The 18852-nt window shown below is 30.2% G+C and overlaps 1 protein-coding gene across 8 annotated transcripts in view; it reads left to right on the top strand.

The window, feature by feature from the left end:
• The window catches only part of LOC129807137 (neuronal acetylcholine receptor subunit alpha-7), a 92631-nt gene that overhangs the window by 18152 nt on the left and 55627 nt on the right, over window positions 1-18852 (top strand). For 5 of the 8 annotated variants that reach the window (XM_055856193.1, XM_055856189.1, XM_055856186.1 and 2 more), the window contains 2 exons: window positions 10076-10215; window positions 11614-11658. In XM_055856193.1, the coding sequence (XP_055712168.1) occupies window positions 10076-10215; window positions 11614-11658 (185 nt within the window). Of the gene's footprint in view, window positions 1-10075; window positions 10216-10745; window positions 10791-11613; window positions 11659-18852 lie in introns of all 8 variants that reach the window. The other 3 variants (XM_055856194.1, XM_055856187.1, XM_055856190.1) reach the window with 1 other exon arrangement.

Raw genomic sequence — 18852 nt, 5'->3', positions numbered from 1 at the left:
TTCACAAATTTTAATTTGTTAATTTCTCAGAGAAATTAAAAGTGTACCTTTTCACCATCGAATTTTTCATCGATCGACCATGTTTTCCAATGAAAAACACAATGAAGTGACTGTTGTTTTGTTTAACATTTATGCCATATTTCTGGCCAATTTTGTTTAAATTAAGTGCTAATATTTATTGTTTACGGTATGTGAAGTTTTCAAATGAAATAATTACCTATTTCGTGAATAAAAAGGGTTTTTCTGAAGTGTCTGCAAATGCTTCAATAGGAAACTCCGGAAATATGATTTTTTTGGAGAGATTTTTTTATTGCTTTAAATGGCCACGAAAAAAGACCACGAATAAGAACAAATCCTGCACTCAAGAGCAACTCAACAAGGTTTTGGAAGTCTGTCGTCGCGGTTTCACTTACACCGCTTTGTCTCCAATTAGAAACATTTCCTTGTCTCCATTTGGATTAATTTGTTTCCAATAGAAGCATTTTACACTCGCGTATTTTTCTTGTATTTAAGAAGTTTACAAACACTTTCAAATTATATCTAAAGAATTTTCACTAAACAGCAACATTCTAGAAGAGTCAAGGAGCAAATTTATGCAATTCTCTTCAGAAAAAATATGAACTTAATGTGTTGAATCTTCTGTCAAAGTTAAAGCGTCTGGAAATGGTTTTGAATTAGGACATGTACCCTACTAAATTTATGAAAATTAACAACTAGCAAAAAGAAAAATTATTTAGACTAGAATCTCTTACTCTTACCAAACTGTCAAATACAGTTTTACATAAGTTATTCTATTTTGCTTATGTTAATGTTAAATATATAATAATTCGATTGAACATCTAATAGAGGAAGTAAACTTTTATGCAAGCGAAATTTCTTGATATTAATACAGTAATACAGATTTGTGAAAAGTTTGCGAAGTAGCAGATATAAATCAGTCTATGTAATATTGAAGTTGATTTGTCAATTGATTTTTTAAAACGAAAAATTATATTGATATGGATACCGGACTTTATCAGAAAATAAGACATCTTATTAATCAACATTTTTGTCCAGCGCTTTCGGCTCACGCTGTGTACCTTCCATCAGTAACTGAAGTAAAAAGGAAGTCTTTTTAGGTGTAAATTCTTTCATAATCACACTTATTTTGTTTAGGCTTTGGTAAAAGTTCCAAAAATCAAAATCCCACATGCTAAAATCCTGAAGGTCAATATTCAGAAAGCCAAACCCAGTGAGTCTGTCGAAATATAGACCACTAAGTCTATTACCTGTCCTTTCTAAAGTCTTTGAGGTTTTACTTCTTGTGCAGATCACTGGTTCACTTAGACTCTGCGCGTCTTCTTGCTGAATTTCAGTCAGAATTTCGCACTGGGCACAGTACTACTTCTGCACTACTTCGTGTCCAACATGATATTGCCAAATCTCTGGATAATCATAAATTTGTCGAGTAACTTCTTCTAGATTTTTTCAAAGCTTTCAATGGCGTCCCTCACGACCTGTTCTGCTTCAAACTGTGCGATAAATTCAATTTCTCTTCTTTCGCCATGTCTCTGATTAGGTCCCATTTACCTCGGTGGACTGGACATAGAGAGTCACAGCGGTTGACCGTCTGTCCGAGCCTGCAAGTCTGCTTTGTAGCGTGGCTCAGGGGTCGCTATTGGGCATACATTTTTTCTCCTTGTTTATCAATGACCTTCTGTCATTCTTACTCGGTTGCTCTTACCACCTGTATAGGGGGAGGTGGGGCTACTTTGAGCTGTGGGGCTATAATGTTATACGATTTTTTTTTATCCAAATTCAATCAAGTTAAAACCCAGTTTCCTTTAGAAATATGCCAGAAAATCGTATAACAATGTAGCCCTACAGCTCAAAGTAGCCCAACCTCCCCCTATACATATGACCTGCAAGTGTTTTCTTATGTTGACTGATTTCTGAGGCTTTTGCCAGGGTCCGCGGACCCTTGGTTCCTAGAACTAGCTCTAATCTGCTGCCTCGTACGCTTTATGTCAAAGGGATAGTTTCATAGTGGAAAGTGCCCATGCTTTAAACAGTCCCAAGCTTTATAATGATTAAATTTTTCCTATGTTCCTGAATATTTAAATATGGCTCCGCAAGATTTCTTAAAAACAGGACACTTTTCCTAGCTTTTAAGATATGGATGCGATGGGTCACATTGAAAAACATAGGAAAAATTTAGTTGTTATAAAGCTTGGTACCGTGCAAAGCATGGGCACTTTCCCCTATAATTATACATATAATTCTTTATTAGCGTCCATTTTGGACCTACATATAATTATATTCTCCGTTTGATTATCCGTTGGCGGTCTAGCTTCTAGGTGTGATGACGGCTGGACGGACCAAACAGGTGATAGAATTCCTCAAAAATCATTTTAGTTGCGAAAAAATATTTGGAAAAATAGTCCCCGCGGTGTGGAGAAAAATGGACATTTTGGAGGTCAAAAAATCTAAGAATAAGCTATATATTTCGGTAAAGTTTGTGCAATAAAAAATATCAAGTTCACGCGTAGTGATGAAAAACAGAAAATTATTTTTCTGTCGCGACTGGAGGAGAAAGCAATATCATTTTAGATTTATCTCTTGGGAACAACTCGTATAAATCATTTTTTGTGAAAGTATGTATTCTTTAACTTTTGAGCCATGTCCAAGGTTAAGGACTTTTTACATAGAAACCTGAGTTAAAAGGCTTACCACGTGTGAATTGAGCTTTTAACTTTGTAGGAAATGGAAAGCTCTGTCACAAAATAATTCATTAAGGGAAAATTTATTTTATTACAATAAGTGAGAGTAAAATGAAGAGAACGCATATACGCATAGACTTATGTACTACGTGCATATTAAAATATAAAATGATATCTTACACTACAGAGGAACATAATTCACCTTTTAACGCTCTTAACAATATAACAGAAAATTCAATTTATATGCAACGTGTCCTTTGGGTAAATAAATCATAGAGAATATGTACGAGTACAAGACATAGGACAAAAATGTGCCTTTCATAATACTTAAGATATAGTAGAATAGTAGTACACTAAAATATTGGATCTTAGGCAGATTTTGTAAATTTATTTTGTTCTGTAATTAAAAATAGTAAAAATACCAGTTTGTTAAGCAAGATTTATTAACTGATGATTACAGTATATCTTTAAAGGGCTTTTATACATTTCATAAGGGTTGAAACAAGCCTCACTTATCTTTGTACACTGAGAAAAAAACGGGGGTGCGATTAACTTTTTTCCTCATAACCTTAACACTTTTCAGGTGTAAAAAATATCAACAATTTTTAATGTTAATTTTAGGCTTTTTTAAAGGTAAAATTAACATGACAAAGAGTAACTTTAACCCCTAATACACCTAAAAAGCATACTATTTACATCGATTTCGGATCAATACTGCAGGGTAAAATAAACATTTCCGAAATGTTATTTTAACTTTTTCGGATTTCTCTCAGTGTACTTGATGAGGGTTGTGAGTAACCCCAATATGTGTTGGAACAAGCCTTAAGTGTAATCACAACCCTCATCTGGATGACTAGCGATGAATTTTCATTGCGAGAATACTCATTTCGTGTTCTGGTAAGATTGAACCTACTCGTACTGTGTATATACATACGAATCCGATTGAGGATTATATAATTTGTAATTTATAACACTAATGAAATTTTTCTCAATGAAAAGTGATTATGTTAAACGAGGTAATAATTGCAATAGATGTAGGAAATCATATTAATTTTGAACAGGAATGTATATGGGAATGGGAATACCCATTGTACTTGTGTACAATGTTAAAGAGACAAAAAAAACCTTCCAATCCTATGAAACACATCCGTAATACTACTATACTCGAGTGGGTTATATCTCATCCACTTCAAAAGTCTGACATGGATTTATTCCCATGTATGTATATATTTTTTACCCCCTTAACTGCTTGGCAAAAAAAAGAAGGTTTAGTTAGAATGTTAGAAGTAATTTTTTCATTCAAACCACTTAGATTTTTTTTTTACCAAAACCCACAAGAGATTTGCCGGAAAAGTAAACGAAAACTTCTACACGTCACAAAAAGAATTCTCTCTATCTCTAGTGCTTAAGTACCAACTCTCATTAGTTTTTTTCTTCTGCCATGTGCATCCCCCGTAGTTTTAACTTGCTTTTCTGAGAACATATTTTTAAATTGATCATGATGAACTACCGCAAAGAAGATAAACATAGTGAGATTAAAATATTAAACAAAAGGGGAAAAGAATATACATGGACGCTAATACCATGGTAAATTTCACTTTGGCACTGAATTGAACTTGTGGCATCTTTTGTTTTTTTTTTTTTTCTTAAACCAAGTATTACTCAACAAAGCAGACCAAAGTACAAAAACCACAGAAATTGGGTTAAAAACTCAAATACAACAATACAAATTTACAGATAATCAAACAAATTCAAGTGAACTTGTGCCAAAACTTCAAAATTCTATCGCAACTCTACTGTACAAATTCTCACCAAACCACACTAGTTCACTAGAAACTTATACAACCCCTGCAGAGCTTTCCACTGCTGTTCAAAACTGTGAATCTTATTTGCATTTAAGCTGAAGACAGTTAAGCAGAGTAAAAGATTATTAATAATACAATAAAATTATACTCATACAAATTTCATTGAATTATTTCACTGTTGTGGCCCATAAGAAAATATTTTTTTCCTTAGGGGAAAATTTTGAATAAAAATGAGCCTTATCGTGATATAATTGAACTGCACAAAAAGATTGAGAAGCTAAATTACATTATGATATGGTTCAGTCCCACTTAAAAACATAGGTGAAAAATTCCAATTTCAAAGGTGCCCCACTTTCAAAGGTGCCTCACTTCCTCCTATGCTTTTTTTTTAAATATCTATTTAATAATCCTTTACTTATACAGAAAAGGAAGATCTTGTGGCTACCAAATCGTAGCCAATCACATGATTACGATCAAAAATTATTTGATCGTAATCAAATAATTTTTTTATCAAATTACAGAAAGTGCTGAAACTTGGATAGATAACAAATGACTTTTTTCATAAAAGGACCCAGAAATTTTTGAGAAGTGTTTTGGAGAGGGGGGTTATTTATTCAGAATATTAATTAATACTATCACTAACCTATTTGAAATACAAAAAATTAGGGTTAGCTTAGATTCGGGGAATTTAAAAAGACTTCCCAAGTTAAAGCATTTTTTGAATTCCTGAAGTTCATGAAGATTTCCCAGTTTTGTAAGGGTTCCTAGCTTAATACAGGTTCTTAGTATTCTCATGGGTCTTGAGGTTTCTGAAAGGTTTCCCAGATTTTCCCATGGTTCTGTAGTCTTTCACGTTTCACGGGCTTTGGGCATCACTTGAGCTCCTGAATATTTTTCGAATTTCCGAAAATTTCATTAACAAGTATTCCCGGAAGTAATTACATTCTGAATCTTATTAAAAGTTTTAGGGATTTTTCTAGGCTTCCGAGAGTTTCCTGAATTCACGAGGAGATGTGATTCAATTAAACAGTTTACATTACATTAAAATTATTATACTCTTTGAAATACGTATTTGTGTAAATTTTCAACAATAATCGTAAAAGAAAAAGTAAACCAACGAATATTCTTGTAATCTTTATATTTATTGTGTATCAATTTCACAGACAATTTGGAAAGAAAATATATAACTATAATATTTATAGAATTAGGGTAAAACGGGATAATTTGAAATCATTTAACTTTTTGTCTTATAGTGTTTTATATATAATAAGACAAAAAGAAGAAGATATAAAATTAAAAGAAAGAGCAAGAAGAAAAGTAATAGCTTTTCTTCGTACTTTTCTTGCTTCTGCTCATAAAAATAGTAAGGAAATTTCAAAATTCCAAATTGTAAATTCGGTTCCAGATTAAGATTAGGGGAGACCGGGGAGGTTTGGGACACTTTTTCATGTTTTGACTTTGAGACACTATTCCAAAAAACTACGATAATGTATTACAATTTTATGCGGTCTATAGGATACTTATGGGTATTGACTTTATAAAAAGTACTCGATAGAACTTGGAAAATAACTGAGTTTTCTTGGAGAAGATAAAACATTTAACTTGACGCTTTGTCCCAAACCTCCCCGATGTGGGGCAGTATGGGACGCAAAAGGGGATGTTTGGGACGCGTTTTTTCTCGCATAATTTGTATTACTGGAACACGTTAATTAATTTTAAATACCAGATTAAAAATATTTCTGATAGAAATAAAAATGTTTCATATTTTATTTAAACTTAGAAATTAATATCAATTTTATTTGTACAGTAGAGTCATTTATTGTCAATCAATTATTTAAAGTATTTTCTTCTTATTTTCCATCTACCTTTCTTTTCTTTTTTTTATTCTAAATATTGCAATTATGATTATCAAATTCCTCAGGCGAGTAGATTTTCTTGCAACTCTTAGTTTTGAACTCATTGATGGATTCCTGTTTGATTTTACGACAACTGCATTGTACCTGTTTTCTCATTATTTCTCTAAATAAACTCTTGCCTTGCCTTTCCTGGAAAACTTGTTCGAGAAATGTTCGAAAAAAATAGTTTTTAACTAGATTGGGCAAAGATCGAATATCCTCTGAGAAGGAATTATTGATTCCCAAGGCAATGATGGTTTAATTGTCCCTGTAGTTAGAGAAATCTGCTGCACTGATAAACTTTGCACAAGAGGGAGATTTCCAGTAGAAACTGGGCATTATTCTTTATTTTGACAATAAAAAATTGCATACAACCTACAATCTTGTCGAAAACCAGCGTCCCATTCATCCCCTTTCAGGTGTCCCAAACATCCCCACATGTAGTTTTGGTATTTAAAACCTATATGTAAAAAACAAGAGCGTATAATCTCTGAAACTTTCATAAAAATATGTTTCCGGATTACACTGCTATCTAATGAGATAAAAAAGTTTTGATTATATATCGCTGATATAAAATACAAAGAGGAAAACTGAGACGTCAAAATATACGATTTTTATCAATTTAAAAAAAAATCATAGAATTAAAACAATAAAACTGAGGATATCCATTCTTTTAGTCAAGATATATCGTAATACTGGCTACGATACAATAATGGTTAAATCCCATTTATTTCAAAAATTAATTGAAAAAATCGCCTTGTCCCACACTACCCCTGTCCCAAACATCCCCGGTCTCCCCTACCCTATTTACGATAAAAAAAAGAGAAAATACAAATAAAAGCAGAATCTATCATTCATTTTTGCTTGAATGATAGATGACGCACAAGACATATTTTATTAATCAAACTGCAAATGTTTTATTTGGTGATCAAAAAAGTCCAAAAGATAATATCCGGTCTATGCCAACCTGTGGTCATTTAGAATTCAGGTTTTGAACGAAATCTATTAGGTGCGACAAAACGTAATAAACAGCATTAGTTTCAAATCTGATTTTGGTAGAATACTTTCTTTTTTTTTTTGATCGGAAGATAGTAGAGGGAGGTAGGGCTACATCGATATACGATTTTTTTGCGTATTTCTAAATAAAGTTGGGCTTTGTCATAATTCAATTTAGATACATAATCGTTTCTCCTATGTAAATTGCATTACGTTAAAGCCCTTCCTTTAGACTAGAGATATGCGAATAAAATTATATATCTATTTGGCCCTACAGCTCAAAGTAGCTCCACCTCCCCATAATTGCATATTTTTACTGCTAATAACAAAAGACTTTCGGCTCTGTGAGTGGCTTAAAATGCATGCATGTCGACTATACTGGCAAATTTCTTAGTAAGGCGATAGTGCCTTGTTATTTCTTTTTTTTATATAGGGTCGAAGGAACACCTCTTCGACAGGGAACCCCTATTGACAATTTTGTCAAAATGTTGAAATTTATATAATACATCCAATAAAATCTAAGTAATACAATATTTTTTCATTAAACTGCGTTATTCGATAAGGATAAGTGTTCGAATTTCGTATCCCAAATGGTACAGAGTAGGGTGTCAATAAGTCCTTGACACGAGTTCTTAAAGTGTCAATAGATGTTCCTTTCACTCTACTTCAGTTGCCAAAATCCATCTGTTTCACTACTTTAAATTGTAGTGTATCCTTTTATTTTGTCCTAAATGAACGTAGTAGGGTAAGATGAGGTAATTCAGAATGATGTCTATTTTGGAATTTTAATATTTTCTCACAGTTTCATATGGTTAAAGAGAAAAAGAAACCACTAAGAAGTACAAGACTTTACAGTCGAGAGTACTTCCTCGTTGTTTTTTTTCCGTTACCATCTAAACCTATTAGGAAATCTCACAGTTCCAAATTAGACATGATTCCAAATTGCTCCATCTTACCCTAATCTATGTATAATATTTTAAAACTTTTAGTTGAGTTCTTTTCAAAATCATTATGTGTAATTTATTTTTTTCCACTGAAGTACAGTTTTCCCTTATTTCCTTTTTTAGAAGTGGGGCTAAAAACGATCACAGTGAAAACAAGAAATAATTTCCTAAGTTAATTTCAATTATTTGAAATTTCCAACGATAATTAGAAAGCCAAAACCTGAAAGTTTCAACTCAAGGTAGAATTTTACTTAGAATTGCATTTATTTATTTACTCTTTAATTTTGACACTTATTTGAAATATAAAATATTAGAATTCAAAAAGTAAATTTACTCTTAGTTTTTGTAGTAGCTAAAAAAATCTTAATAAGTGAATCTTGCACGGGTTTTAGATTTTTTTTAATAAAAAATCCAATAAATAGATATCGTATGAATTTCTTCGTCGGAATCACAGCTAATATTTCATAGCATTTCTGAAGAATATTACTAAAGCTGGAGGCAAATCTGTTGCATTATTATTGTGTTGGCATATGTATGTTGATTTTGAACGATTTTCAGATATTGCTATTTTCTGTGGGATATTTATTAAATTTTTTTTCTGTATTATAACCGTTAACAGAAATAAGAAATATTTTTCATAAAACAAGTCTTTACGAGACTTGTTGTTACGAGAAAGCCTAATCTCTCAAACTTAGTTATTGAGGATATCTTCTTGGTAAATGCTTAAAAGCGATATAGGTCTGTATAATACTAAAAGTGCTACCCATAAACTATAACTTTATCCTATTTATGGAAAAGAGGTTTGTCAAGGATAAAAATAATTGCACAACTTTAATTTTCCAAAGTTAAACCTTCCAAATAGTATATCGAGTAAATCTATTTTTCTATTCTGAAATATGTACAAAAATCGTATATAATTAATCCAAGATCCTAATGAAAAAAGGGATCTGTAAGTCAGATTCCTTTTCATCCTTAAAGAATTGTGACACAACTCGAGCATTCCCCATAGTCTTTTCCACTTCGTCACTCTTTGTTACCAATGACACGAACAATTTTCAATCTAAGTTCCAAAGATATTTATAAAGTGTGAGAGGATACTCTATAGTGGATAGAGCTTACACGAACAAATTCTGTCAAATGCTCTGTCTGAGAATAAGAAAATCGGTAAATCGGTAAAAAAAAGCCAAGTACCAGTGAGTAAAACGAAAACCCCTGAGGAAAGATTTCGTACATACAATAATATACCCAAGAGTATATAATAGAGAGAAAAATTGGAAAGAGTAAACATTTGGGATGTACGCTGCAACAGGCGGCAATTGTCTCTTATCCAGGAGTACATATATTAGATTCTTTATTATTTTCCAAAAGAGTATTTTTATATACTGTTCTGTATGCCCTACTATGCTTTCTATAAGATCATATTTTAATAATTTCGGATTTTCCTTTTACGACATTGAGGGGCTTTCTCTTGCAATAACATAACACTTTCTTTTCCGAAAGTCCCCAAAAGTCCATCAATAAAATGGTATTGGTCTCTTAAGAAAATTTCAAGGACTTTTGTCACATAAAACCATAACAATGGCTTAAGTGTATCTTTTGGGATAGTTTTGTAAGATTAGTTTCACAATAGTTCATATATATTGTGATTGTGATCATGATAAACTGAATTTGACCAAAAGTTTCCATTATGTGGGTAATGGTTTTCTCAAAAAACAATTTCTCATTTTCTATTGCAGAAAGTTTACAGGGCCCACATGAAAAACGACTGTTGAATCATCTCTTAGCAACGTATAATACACTTGAACGACCAGTTGCTAATGAATCAGAAGCATTGGAGGTAAAATTCGGTCTAACTCTACAACAAATAATTGATGTGGTAAGTTTTATCCCAAAAATTTCTTCTCATATCATTCTTTTTCTTTCAATTTATTTTCCATCTCTTAGTAATTTAAATGCATCATATTTTTCAATCATAAAAATAATTCTCATATTTTTCATTTCATCATTTAGTTTCTTCATTTTTTTATTTTTTCAATAAATCAACTCATTGAATAATTTCATTAATTTTGTTAACCGCCATTGAAAGAAATGAACAAAAGAACTGAAATAAACGCAAATGAATAAATAAAAATACCTCTTAAATAAAAATAATAGTTATGTATCCTTTATAAAACTTTAAAAAAAATATTTATTATAATGGATAACACGTGAATATGTAAATAATATGAAGATACTAAACTAAAATCTAACTAATTAAATAGAAAATTGATTAAAATTGTCTTTTCTTTTTTAGCTCTTTTTCGCAAATAAACTTCCATAATATATATATTTTTTTCAATATCGATATAGTTTTTTTTCTGTTTGACTTTTTTTATACTATAAAAATTCGAATGTGTATTTTTTTAGGATGAAAAGAATCAGATTCTAACTACAAATGCGTGGTTAAATTTGGTAAGTGACATGTACCCGAAAGGAGTGCGACAAGACAAAAATATATTCAGACACGATAAATTTTATTGATATTCGCATGAGATGGGTTGTTACATATATATATTTACTGTATAATATACCATGTTAAGTGTAAATTGCATTATAGTTGACGTCTTGATGACTGTTCTTTTTTTATTATTATCTACAACAAAATACATATTTATTCCGAATAACATGATGTCTGGATAGGTTATATTTTAGTTCTAAATATCTGTAGGATATCTATACTTTTTTTTTAATTTCTTTTTTTTTGTTCAATTTCAAACAAAATAAAATGTATAACTACAGCACAAACCGCGAAGAAAAAAAGAATATGCATTACCAAAAATATATATATAATCTAAATACATGTTGCTTAATTTACAAACTCCCACACATTCAACTGCAAAAAGTCTGTGAAACGATATTTTATAAAGTTTATTTTAATATAAATGTCGCTTAGTTATGGGTACATGTCATAAAATGAGAATGCATGCGTGTCATATCAAATGAATATGACTCCGACAATTTTAATGAAAAACAAGAGGATGCAAAATAGCATTAGGGATGCAAAATTTCACATATCAACAAACTTTTAAATTAATTCAAGAGGGTTTCATTTCAAAAAAAAAATTACCTCATTCAACATTAATAATTTAATTTTTTCATATTATCATTTTCTTTCTCGATATTAATTCAATTTAACTGAAATATACATATATTCAATATATTTTTTTTCAATATTTAGGATTATTATCCAGAAACATATTCTTTTATTTTCGTCATATTATATTAATTATTGTAGGACGAGAAGAATCAACTCCTAATAACAAATATATGGCTTTCTTTGGTAAGTGGACTAATAAAATAAAGAAAAACAAACAAATAAATTATAACTAATTACACACACGGCAGCGCTACTTTCTCTTGTATTATGTATGTAAATTGAGTATTGTTCTTTTGGAAAATTTCATCAATTTTCAAAAACTAAAAATTTCCATTTTTATTTAAAATTTCAATCTCTCAAATTTCTATACTATCTTTCTCTCTCTTTCTCTTTATAAGTAAATTATCTTACGAGAAAAAACTCTTACCCTTCCTTACTATCTATCGCTAAATTATTTTATTTATGAAAGAAGACAGAAATCTCTTTCTATCTCAATCAACACAAAATAAGCACATGTGTTGGTTCTCTTTTCTCTATTAAAAAAAAATAAATAAATAAAGTAAAGAAGATGAACAAATAATATTTTGAATTTTTCTCTAGAGAATGTATTGATGCAAATACTTCATGAAATTTACAATATTTGACTGAGACCGTAAATTTTTTGCGAAATTCCTCAAAGCATTTCTTGTAGTTGAGAACCCCATTTTTCCTCAATTCAGATTTGTAATTTAAATTTAAAAAATAAAAAAAATACGTAGAAACATTCCATTGCTAAAAAGGATCTCTTGAGTAGAAAAATTGAACATTCATAATTACATCATGCTTCAAGTTGATCTTTCTAAACTAATAATATAATTGAAACGTTAAATTTTTTGGAATGACTATATCTTCATTGAAATGTAGTGATATTTTCTTTTTAAAATCAATTAATACACATTAGTTTCTGTTCCTTATTTTATTTTACCATGTTTCACTACTGAAAATTCTTGTAGTTGAACCCTTTCAATTTTTTTCCTACGTAGTAAGAGTTGATGAAAAAAAAAGAAGTACGAGAAGCTTGAAAAATTTCCCTTATTATCAATAACAGTTGAATAAGATATAAAAAAAACATCACATATAGAACTCAGTCCTATACTTTAGTATTATGTCTCTTTTATTCAAATACATATGACATTAATGCTTTTTTTTCCACCCCACCCTCTTACCATTCCCAATTCAATGGAACAGAAAAGAAAAGTTGCGAAATTTCAACCACTATAACATCGATCCGTTTTGTCTAACAACAGGTCAACCGTATCAAATGAACTTTGCTCTTCACTACTTGTTGAATTTTTTGTAATGATACATAATACGGAGAGAAAAATATCATTAAAATCAGTCATTCAAATACAAGACAATTATATTATTTGGTAAATTGATAAGGTGAAAGATAAGTATTCTGACTCACCTTTAATCCACAATATTCTTATAATTGATACTCATGCAAAAAAAAAGAGATAAGAAATTTGATTTCGCCGTGTGTGTTAGTAAAACACGATTAATAACTAATAATATTATCTAAAATTATAGTCTTGTGGCTTTTTATGCTTTATTTAGAATAAAGTATTTTATTTTCAAAGAAAAGGTTTATTCATCCTTAACCCTAGCTTGTTTATTTTTGACGAACCTCAATTATTTCAGTAGATTCCTAATATATAAGAAAAAATAATGTAAGTTCAATATTATTAAATTCTCTACCCACATCACGATGTTGATTATAAAAAGAAAAACAGAAAAATATTTGCAGAAATGTCCATTTTTAGCAATTAACATTATGCATAAATGATTATTGAAACATTCGCATCGCAAACTAGACAGTTTTGAATAATTTATTTCTGCTCAATTGATGGTCGAACTGTGAAACACACCCCAGCAGAGTTTCAAATACATTTTGTTGATCTTTTCCTGCTTCACGAAAAGTTGTGCATAGTCATGCACAAAGAAATTGCGCCGATTTTGATAATATTTTCCTTCCATCTCTTCCTAATTTGAATTTTGGGTGACAAATTCTTTTCTTAGACAGCTACACTATATATAAAAATAGTATTTGAAATAGTTTGAGTTTATTAAAAGGACTTTAACCTTAATGATGTTTAAAACGTGTTTTAATAGTATCTCTCCGTTTCCCTTTAGCTATTTTGTTTTCCTTAGCAAACTAATCCAAAAATATAAACATCAATATTTCCAACAATTCCAATACAGGGAGATAAACTCCTTCCAAGTGCGTTCTCGGTCCTTTCTAATAACATTGATCTAATGGATTAAAAAATACTCCTATATAAGTATTTACAAGTGATTAAAGTTTACAGTGATTAAAATTTACAAGTGAACTAAATGCAAGTAGGGTAAGTGTGCCAAATTTCGACCAGCTTACAATTTCGGACATTTAGGGTCTAACTTCGGACAAGCAACTAAATTAATTAAAATTATGGATTTAATCCCCAAATAGTCAATGATTCTTTTTCTTTTAAATATTTATTCTTTTTAGAATGTAATAACGCAAAAATCGTTCTGTTTTGGGTATAATTTAAATTAATATTGTGTTATAGAATCTTCGGTGTGGAAAGATTCTTATAAAAATGTGACAGATCGCTTGCATTACTACCAGTCTAGTAGTTTTTAGAGAAGTGCAAATAATTTTCCTTCGAGGTCTTTTAATTAAAATTGAATAGTAATTCATTAAATATTGTTTTTGCTTATGTTAATAGTGAATCATTCTTTAGATTCAAAGTGAAAGTTCCCAGTTAGATTACGTATTTTGTGTAAAAAATAGACATTTTGTGAGGGTATCTCCAGGGAGGTAATGTTTACTATTTCGGAACATCTTTGGCTTCCCCAAAGTTCTTATTTATTTTAGTTCTTTTTCAATTCAGAAAAAGCATCGTCTCTATAGAAAAGATGATGTGGAAAAGGGCTTAGAAGATTACAGGAAAGGCAAACAGCTACGGGAATCTATGTATAAATTAGGGATGCCAAGGTCAACTCTTTAGGTCTTCAGGAAGATTACACGGAAGATCTCATGGCTTATGGATCATATAAAATGTAGTAAACAAAATATTTAACCCATTCTGTATGACGTTAAGAAATTTTCTGTCCGTTGTTTCACAAAAGGTGTTGACAAACAAGGTGGCCGAAGTTCACACACTTACCCGATTAAAAATAGTTTTCAAAGTATCCCATTCTAGAGAAGAACTAGATCTACTCGTTAGTGATTTTTATCGACATTGATAGTTATTTTTTTTCTTGAGGAAAGGATTATGTCTAGGGAAATGTCTAGTAGCCTAAAAAGAGAATCGAATCCGGGACACTACAGACTACATATCTTTCTTTTTGATTAATTAAATATGCAAACGAGCAATTGCTTAATTTTTATCATTTTTTTGTTTAAAAAAACCCTTTTTTAGCATACTAGTTTCAAATCTGTCTTTCCAAAGGAAACGATGATTCAAATTGTTCTTTAAAATGTAATTGGGTAAATTAGGAATCGGACCTTGATTGGAATTTTTAGATTACAAAACTGTCTTAGGTGGGCAAAAGAATAAAACCGTTTCGTGATTTTCTTTTTTTTCTTTGCCCATCTGAAACATTAAATTTGTATTAAAAATATTACATTTTAAACTTGCGACTTTAGCGTTTGCAAGCAACTATGCCGAAATTTGGTACACTTACCCTAAACCTAACTATTTTATAAACAAAATAGTATATTTTTCAAATTCCTGATCCTCCTAATAATGTTAATTCAATCGAACAATAACTTACAAAACCTTATCGATTATTACTTAAAAAAGAGTCTATAACCCAATAAATATTTTTGTTATTCGTTAATTTAAATCTAAACATCATTGGTGTAATCATTTGAAGTTAACATTTTTCAGTGTGTAAAAAAGTTTATAAAATGTAAATTTATTGCATTGTCGAACAAATACGACTCGTATGAACTTTGCGAAAAAAGAAATGGTAAAGTTCACTATGCATTTGCCAATTCCCATCATGAAATTTTCAAAGTTTTCTGAATTCAATTTTTCTAAAATTCAATTCTCCGAGAGCAATATCATAAAATTCCCATTAACACTTGTGATATAGATACATCAGATGCAAAAATGTTCAATTGAACGAATTGCGTGTGGAACAGACGGTATAATGGGATTTTTATGCTGAATGTATATATTTTTTAAAGAGATATCGAAAGGAACTTACATTGTTTTTTTTCTCGTCAGTATCCTTTTCCATTTCCCCTCACTTTTTTTCTGCTTCTCATATCCCTTTGTTCCAATCAATAAGAGCCACATTCTGCAAATTAAATAAAACAAAAGGATAATTCAATGCAACTGATACTTAATACCCTTCCTAATATACTTTAGTTTAATTAACAGACAAATGGACGAAAAGAATAGCCAAGTTATTTATTAGGATTTTCATTAAATCTTCTTTGAAATACTCTTTTGTGTTGAGATTTTCGCGGCAATAATTCAATTTTTATTTATTTTATTCTGATTCTTTTATTTGTTATTTATCTTTAAACAGAAAGGACAAAACTATTTTTTTTTCAATTCTATTTTTCATTTTGTGAAATTTTATGTCATTATGGCTATTGAAGTTCGTTTAGATTTGGAGCTTTGTGTGACAGAAGTAGATTTATTTATTTGCATAGAGACATCCTTTTAAATTAAATATTATTCCCTAGATTTTTTTTTTCGTTAGAAAAAAAATATCTACATGAAAAATAATCAAATACTAAAAATTTCATATTTCTTCCGTGTACTGTAGAAATATATTATTTTATGTTTTATTATTTGCTCTGCTGTTTCATTTTGCAAAAGAAAATGTGAAACAAATTTGTATAAATAATGATTTTCGTACAAGAATATTTTATTTCACAAAAAAGAGAAAATTTTTCTCTAACATATTGTTTTTGTTTTGTACCTGCCGTACCATAGGTCTTAATGGCGAATGCCTATGACCGCATACTAGCTAACATATTGTAAAAAAGAACTTTATTATCCGTGATGCTTGTTCAGTGTTTACGATCAATGTGCATTTATATGCTGACTGATATTGATTTTTACAGTACAGTCCATACAATCAACTTTAATTCATTTTGAAATTTATTATAAAACTTATCTTGGACAGAGAAAAAGTTGTAGCATTCTAATTTAATTTTTTTATTCACTCTCTGCAATGTCTCACATTTACTAGAGGGAAAAAAACAATAAATGTAAAGCTTTTAACCTAAGTACGTGACAAAAGTTTGTTCCCATCAAGAAGTATTTCAGTGATTTAACAAAGAGTGTATGCGACATTAAGAAAAGTGATGAACATTGCATTAATTTACTTCCAGTCAGTATGAGAAAATGTTACTCATGTCAGTACTAACTTGCATTACAGAAAGGATATGTCAACAATGCAATTACACATCGACAAAAGCAGCTTTGAAAGTTCCCACTACACAGATTACCCTATTTTGTATAAACTTTCTTCAAATTAAAAACATTTATTTATTCTCATTATTTTCAATGATTCTTCACACGACTGAGTTTCTGCAAGTTACTCCTGTGTTAAATACAGTCATTAAGTCTACTAATCTATCTTGCAATTGAGATTAGACTGCACGAAAATACGATGATCAATGAATTTTAAAAGATAAGGAGATTAACTGAAGGGTACCCCAATATTAAAGTAGAAATTATAAATTTTTAAGCCTTAATTTTCTGATCAATTACAAACTTTCTAGCACTATTTTAAATAACTTTTTGTAGCAACATTGGGTTTCATTAAACAAAAACGTTAGAAACCGATGGTAGCTAAAGTTTCATATGCTACAATTTCGAATGGATCGAAATTTTTTGATTTTTTCTTTTCGAGATTTTGACCCATTCGGAATTTCGGCTCTCAGGATTTTGGAACAAGTCCGTAGAAAGCACATTCTTACTATGCACAAGTAGATCTTGAAAAAATCGAAAATCTATTTGAAGATCCAAAAAAGAGTCTTTCTTACTTCTTGATAATTCCGCAAGGTCGCTGAGGTACATCCTGTTCGAATTTCGAATGCTCAAGTTTAAAAATGTGACGGTCTTCACAATATTGTGAGGAAAAAACAGAATAGCATTTTCATTTGTAATTCTTTTTGAAAAATAAGATTATCTTCCATTCATTTGAGATGCTTTACAAGCAATTTAAAAACCTAGTCACACTAGAGTCTTCAAAACCCAAAAACTATATCATGGACAATTTTCAACAAATTCTCATTACTGTCTGACTTTAAAAATCTATGTTAACTTTCGAAATTGAGAAAACTTTGAGAATTGTTAGATTATTGAAAGATTTCTCTTTCATTTAATCCTTTATACTGTTTCCGCTTTAAAAGAAAATTATTTATGATGTCCAAAATGAAATTATTTAATTTTTAGGAGTGTTCTTTTAGTCAAAATGAAGGCTTGAAATTAAAAGAATATGGGAGACTGGGGCAAAAAGTCACAAAACGGACATTTTATGTTTTTACAAGCTAATCGAGCGCTTCAAAAATTTCTAATTAGAGCAGTTTTATAGGAAATTTACCGCTCTACAACTTAAGTGAAAGTAATTTTCCTTTATTTTGTAAGGAAATACGTTTATCGCGCCAATTTCTAAAGTGTAATTTTGTGACTATTCTCAAAGAATGCTGAGTCAAATAGTACCAGACATTGGGTATTATCATATTTTGATTCGCTTCATTACGGGCTTCCGTAAATTTGAAAAATACCTAGAGGTCACATTTTTATAGAAAATTTATTCATCTACACCTTTGTAAAACAACGTTTTCTCTGCGAGAAAAGTGAGAACACGAGAAAAGCGTTTTTCAAGCTATATTAGAAAAAACACACAAAAGACTGCAAATCTTTTGACCAATGCAAACAACAAGCGGCAAGACATGACAATGACGTTTCTTTTCGCCGTGAGACATCAGAAATTGCTTCGCTGTTTTGTTACTTTTTGCTCCATAGCTTTTGTTACTTACTACCCCAAGTGGACATTTTTAATAAAAGAATTTCTGGAGAAAAGAACTTTTGTGAAATTTTAAAATAGATAGAGGATTCGTATTCAAAGAATCTGAATTATTTAGAAAATATTCACCAGTGCATCAATTTTGGAAAATAGTAGGTAATAATTGTTATCTTATGCAAGGAAAATATTTCAAAAATAGGGCTAAAAATTTCGATATTTTTTATTTTCTAAATTCCTTGTTTGAATTCTAAGAAACTTACGACATTGAAGAAGGTCTATGGAGGCTATCTATAGAAAAAAAATTTGAGCAGCTATCTTTTTTACCTTGGAAAATATTGAATTTTGAATTTTTCGATT

Source organism: Phlebotomus papatasi, chromosome 3, assembly GCF_024763615.1.
Source record: "Phlebotomus papatasi isolate M1 chromosome 3, Ppap_2.1, whole genome shotgun sequence".
NCBI lineage: Eukaryota > Metazoa > Arthropoda > Insecta > Diptera > Psychodidae > Phlebotomus > Phlebotomus papatasi.
This window is presented reverse-complemented; position numbering and strand designations above follow the sequence as displayed.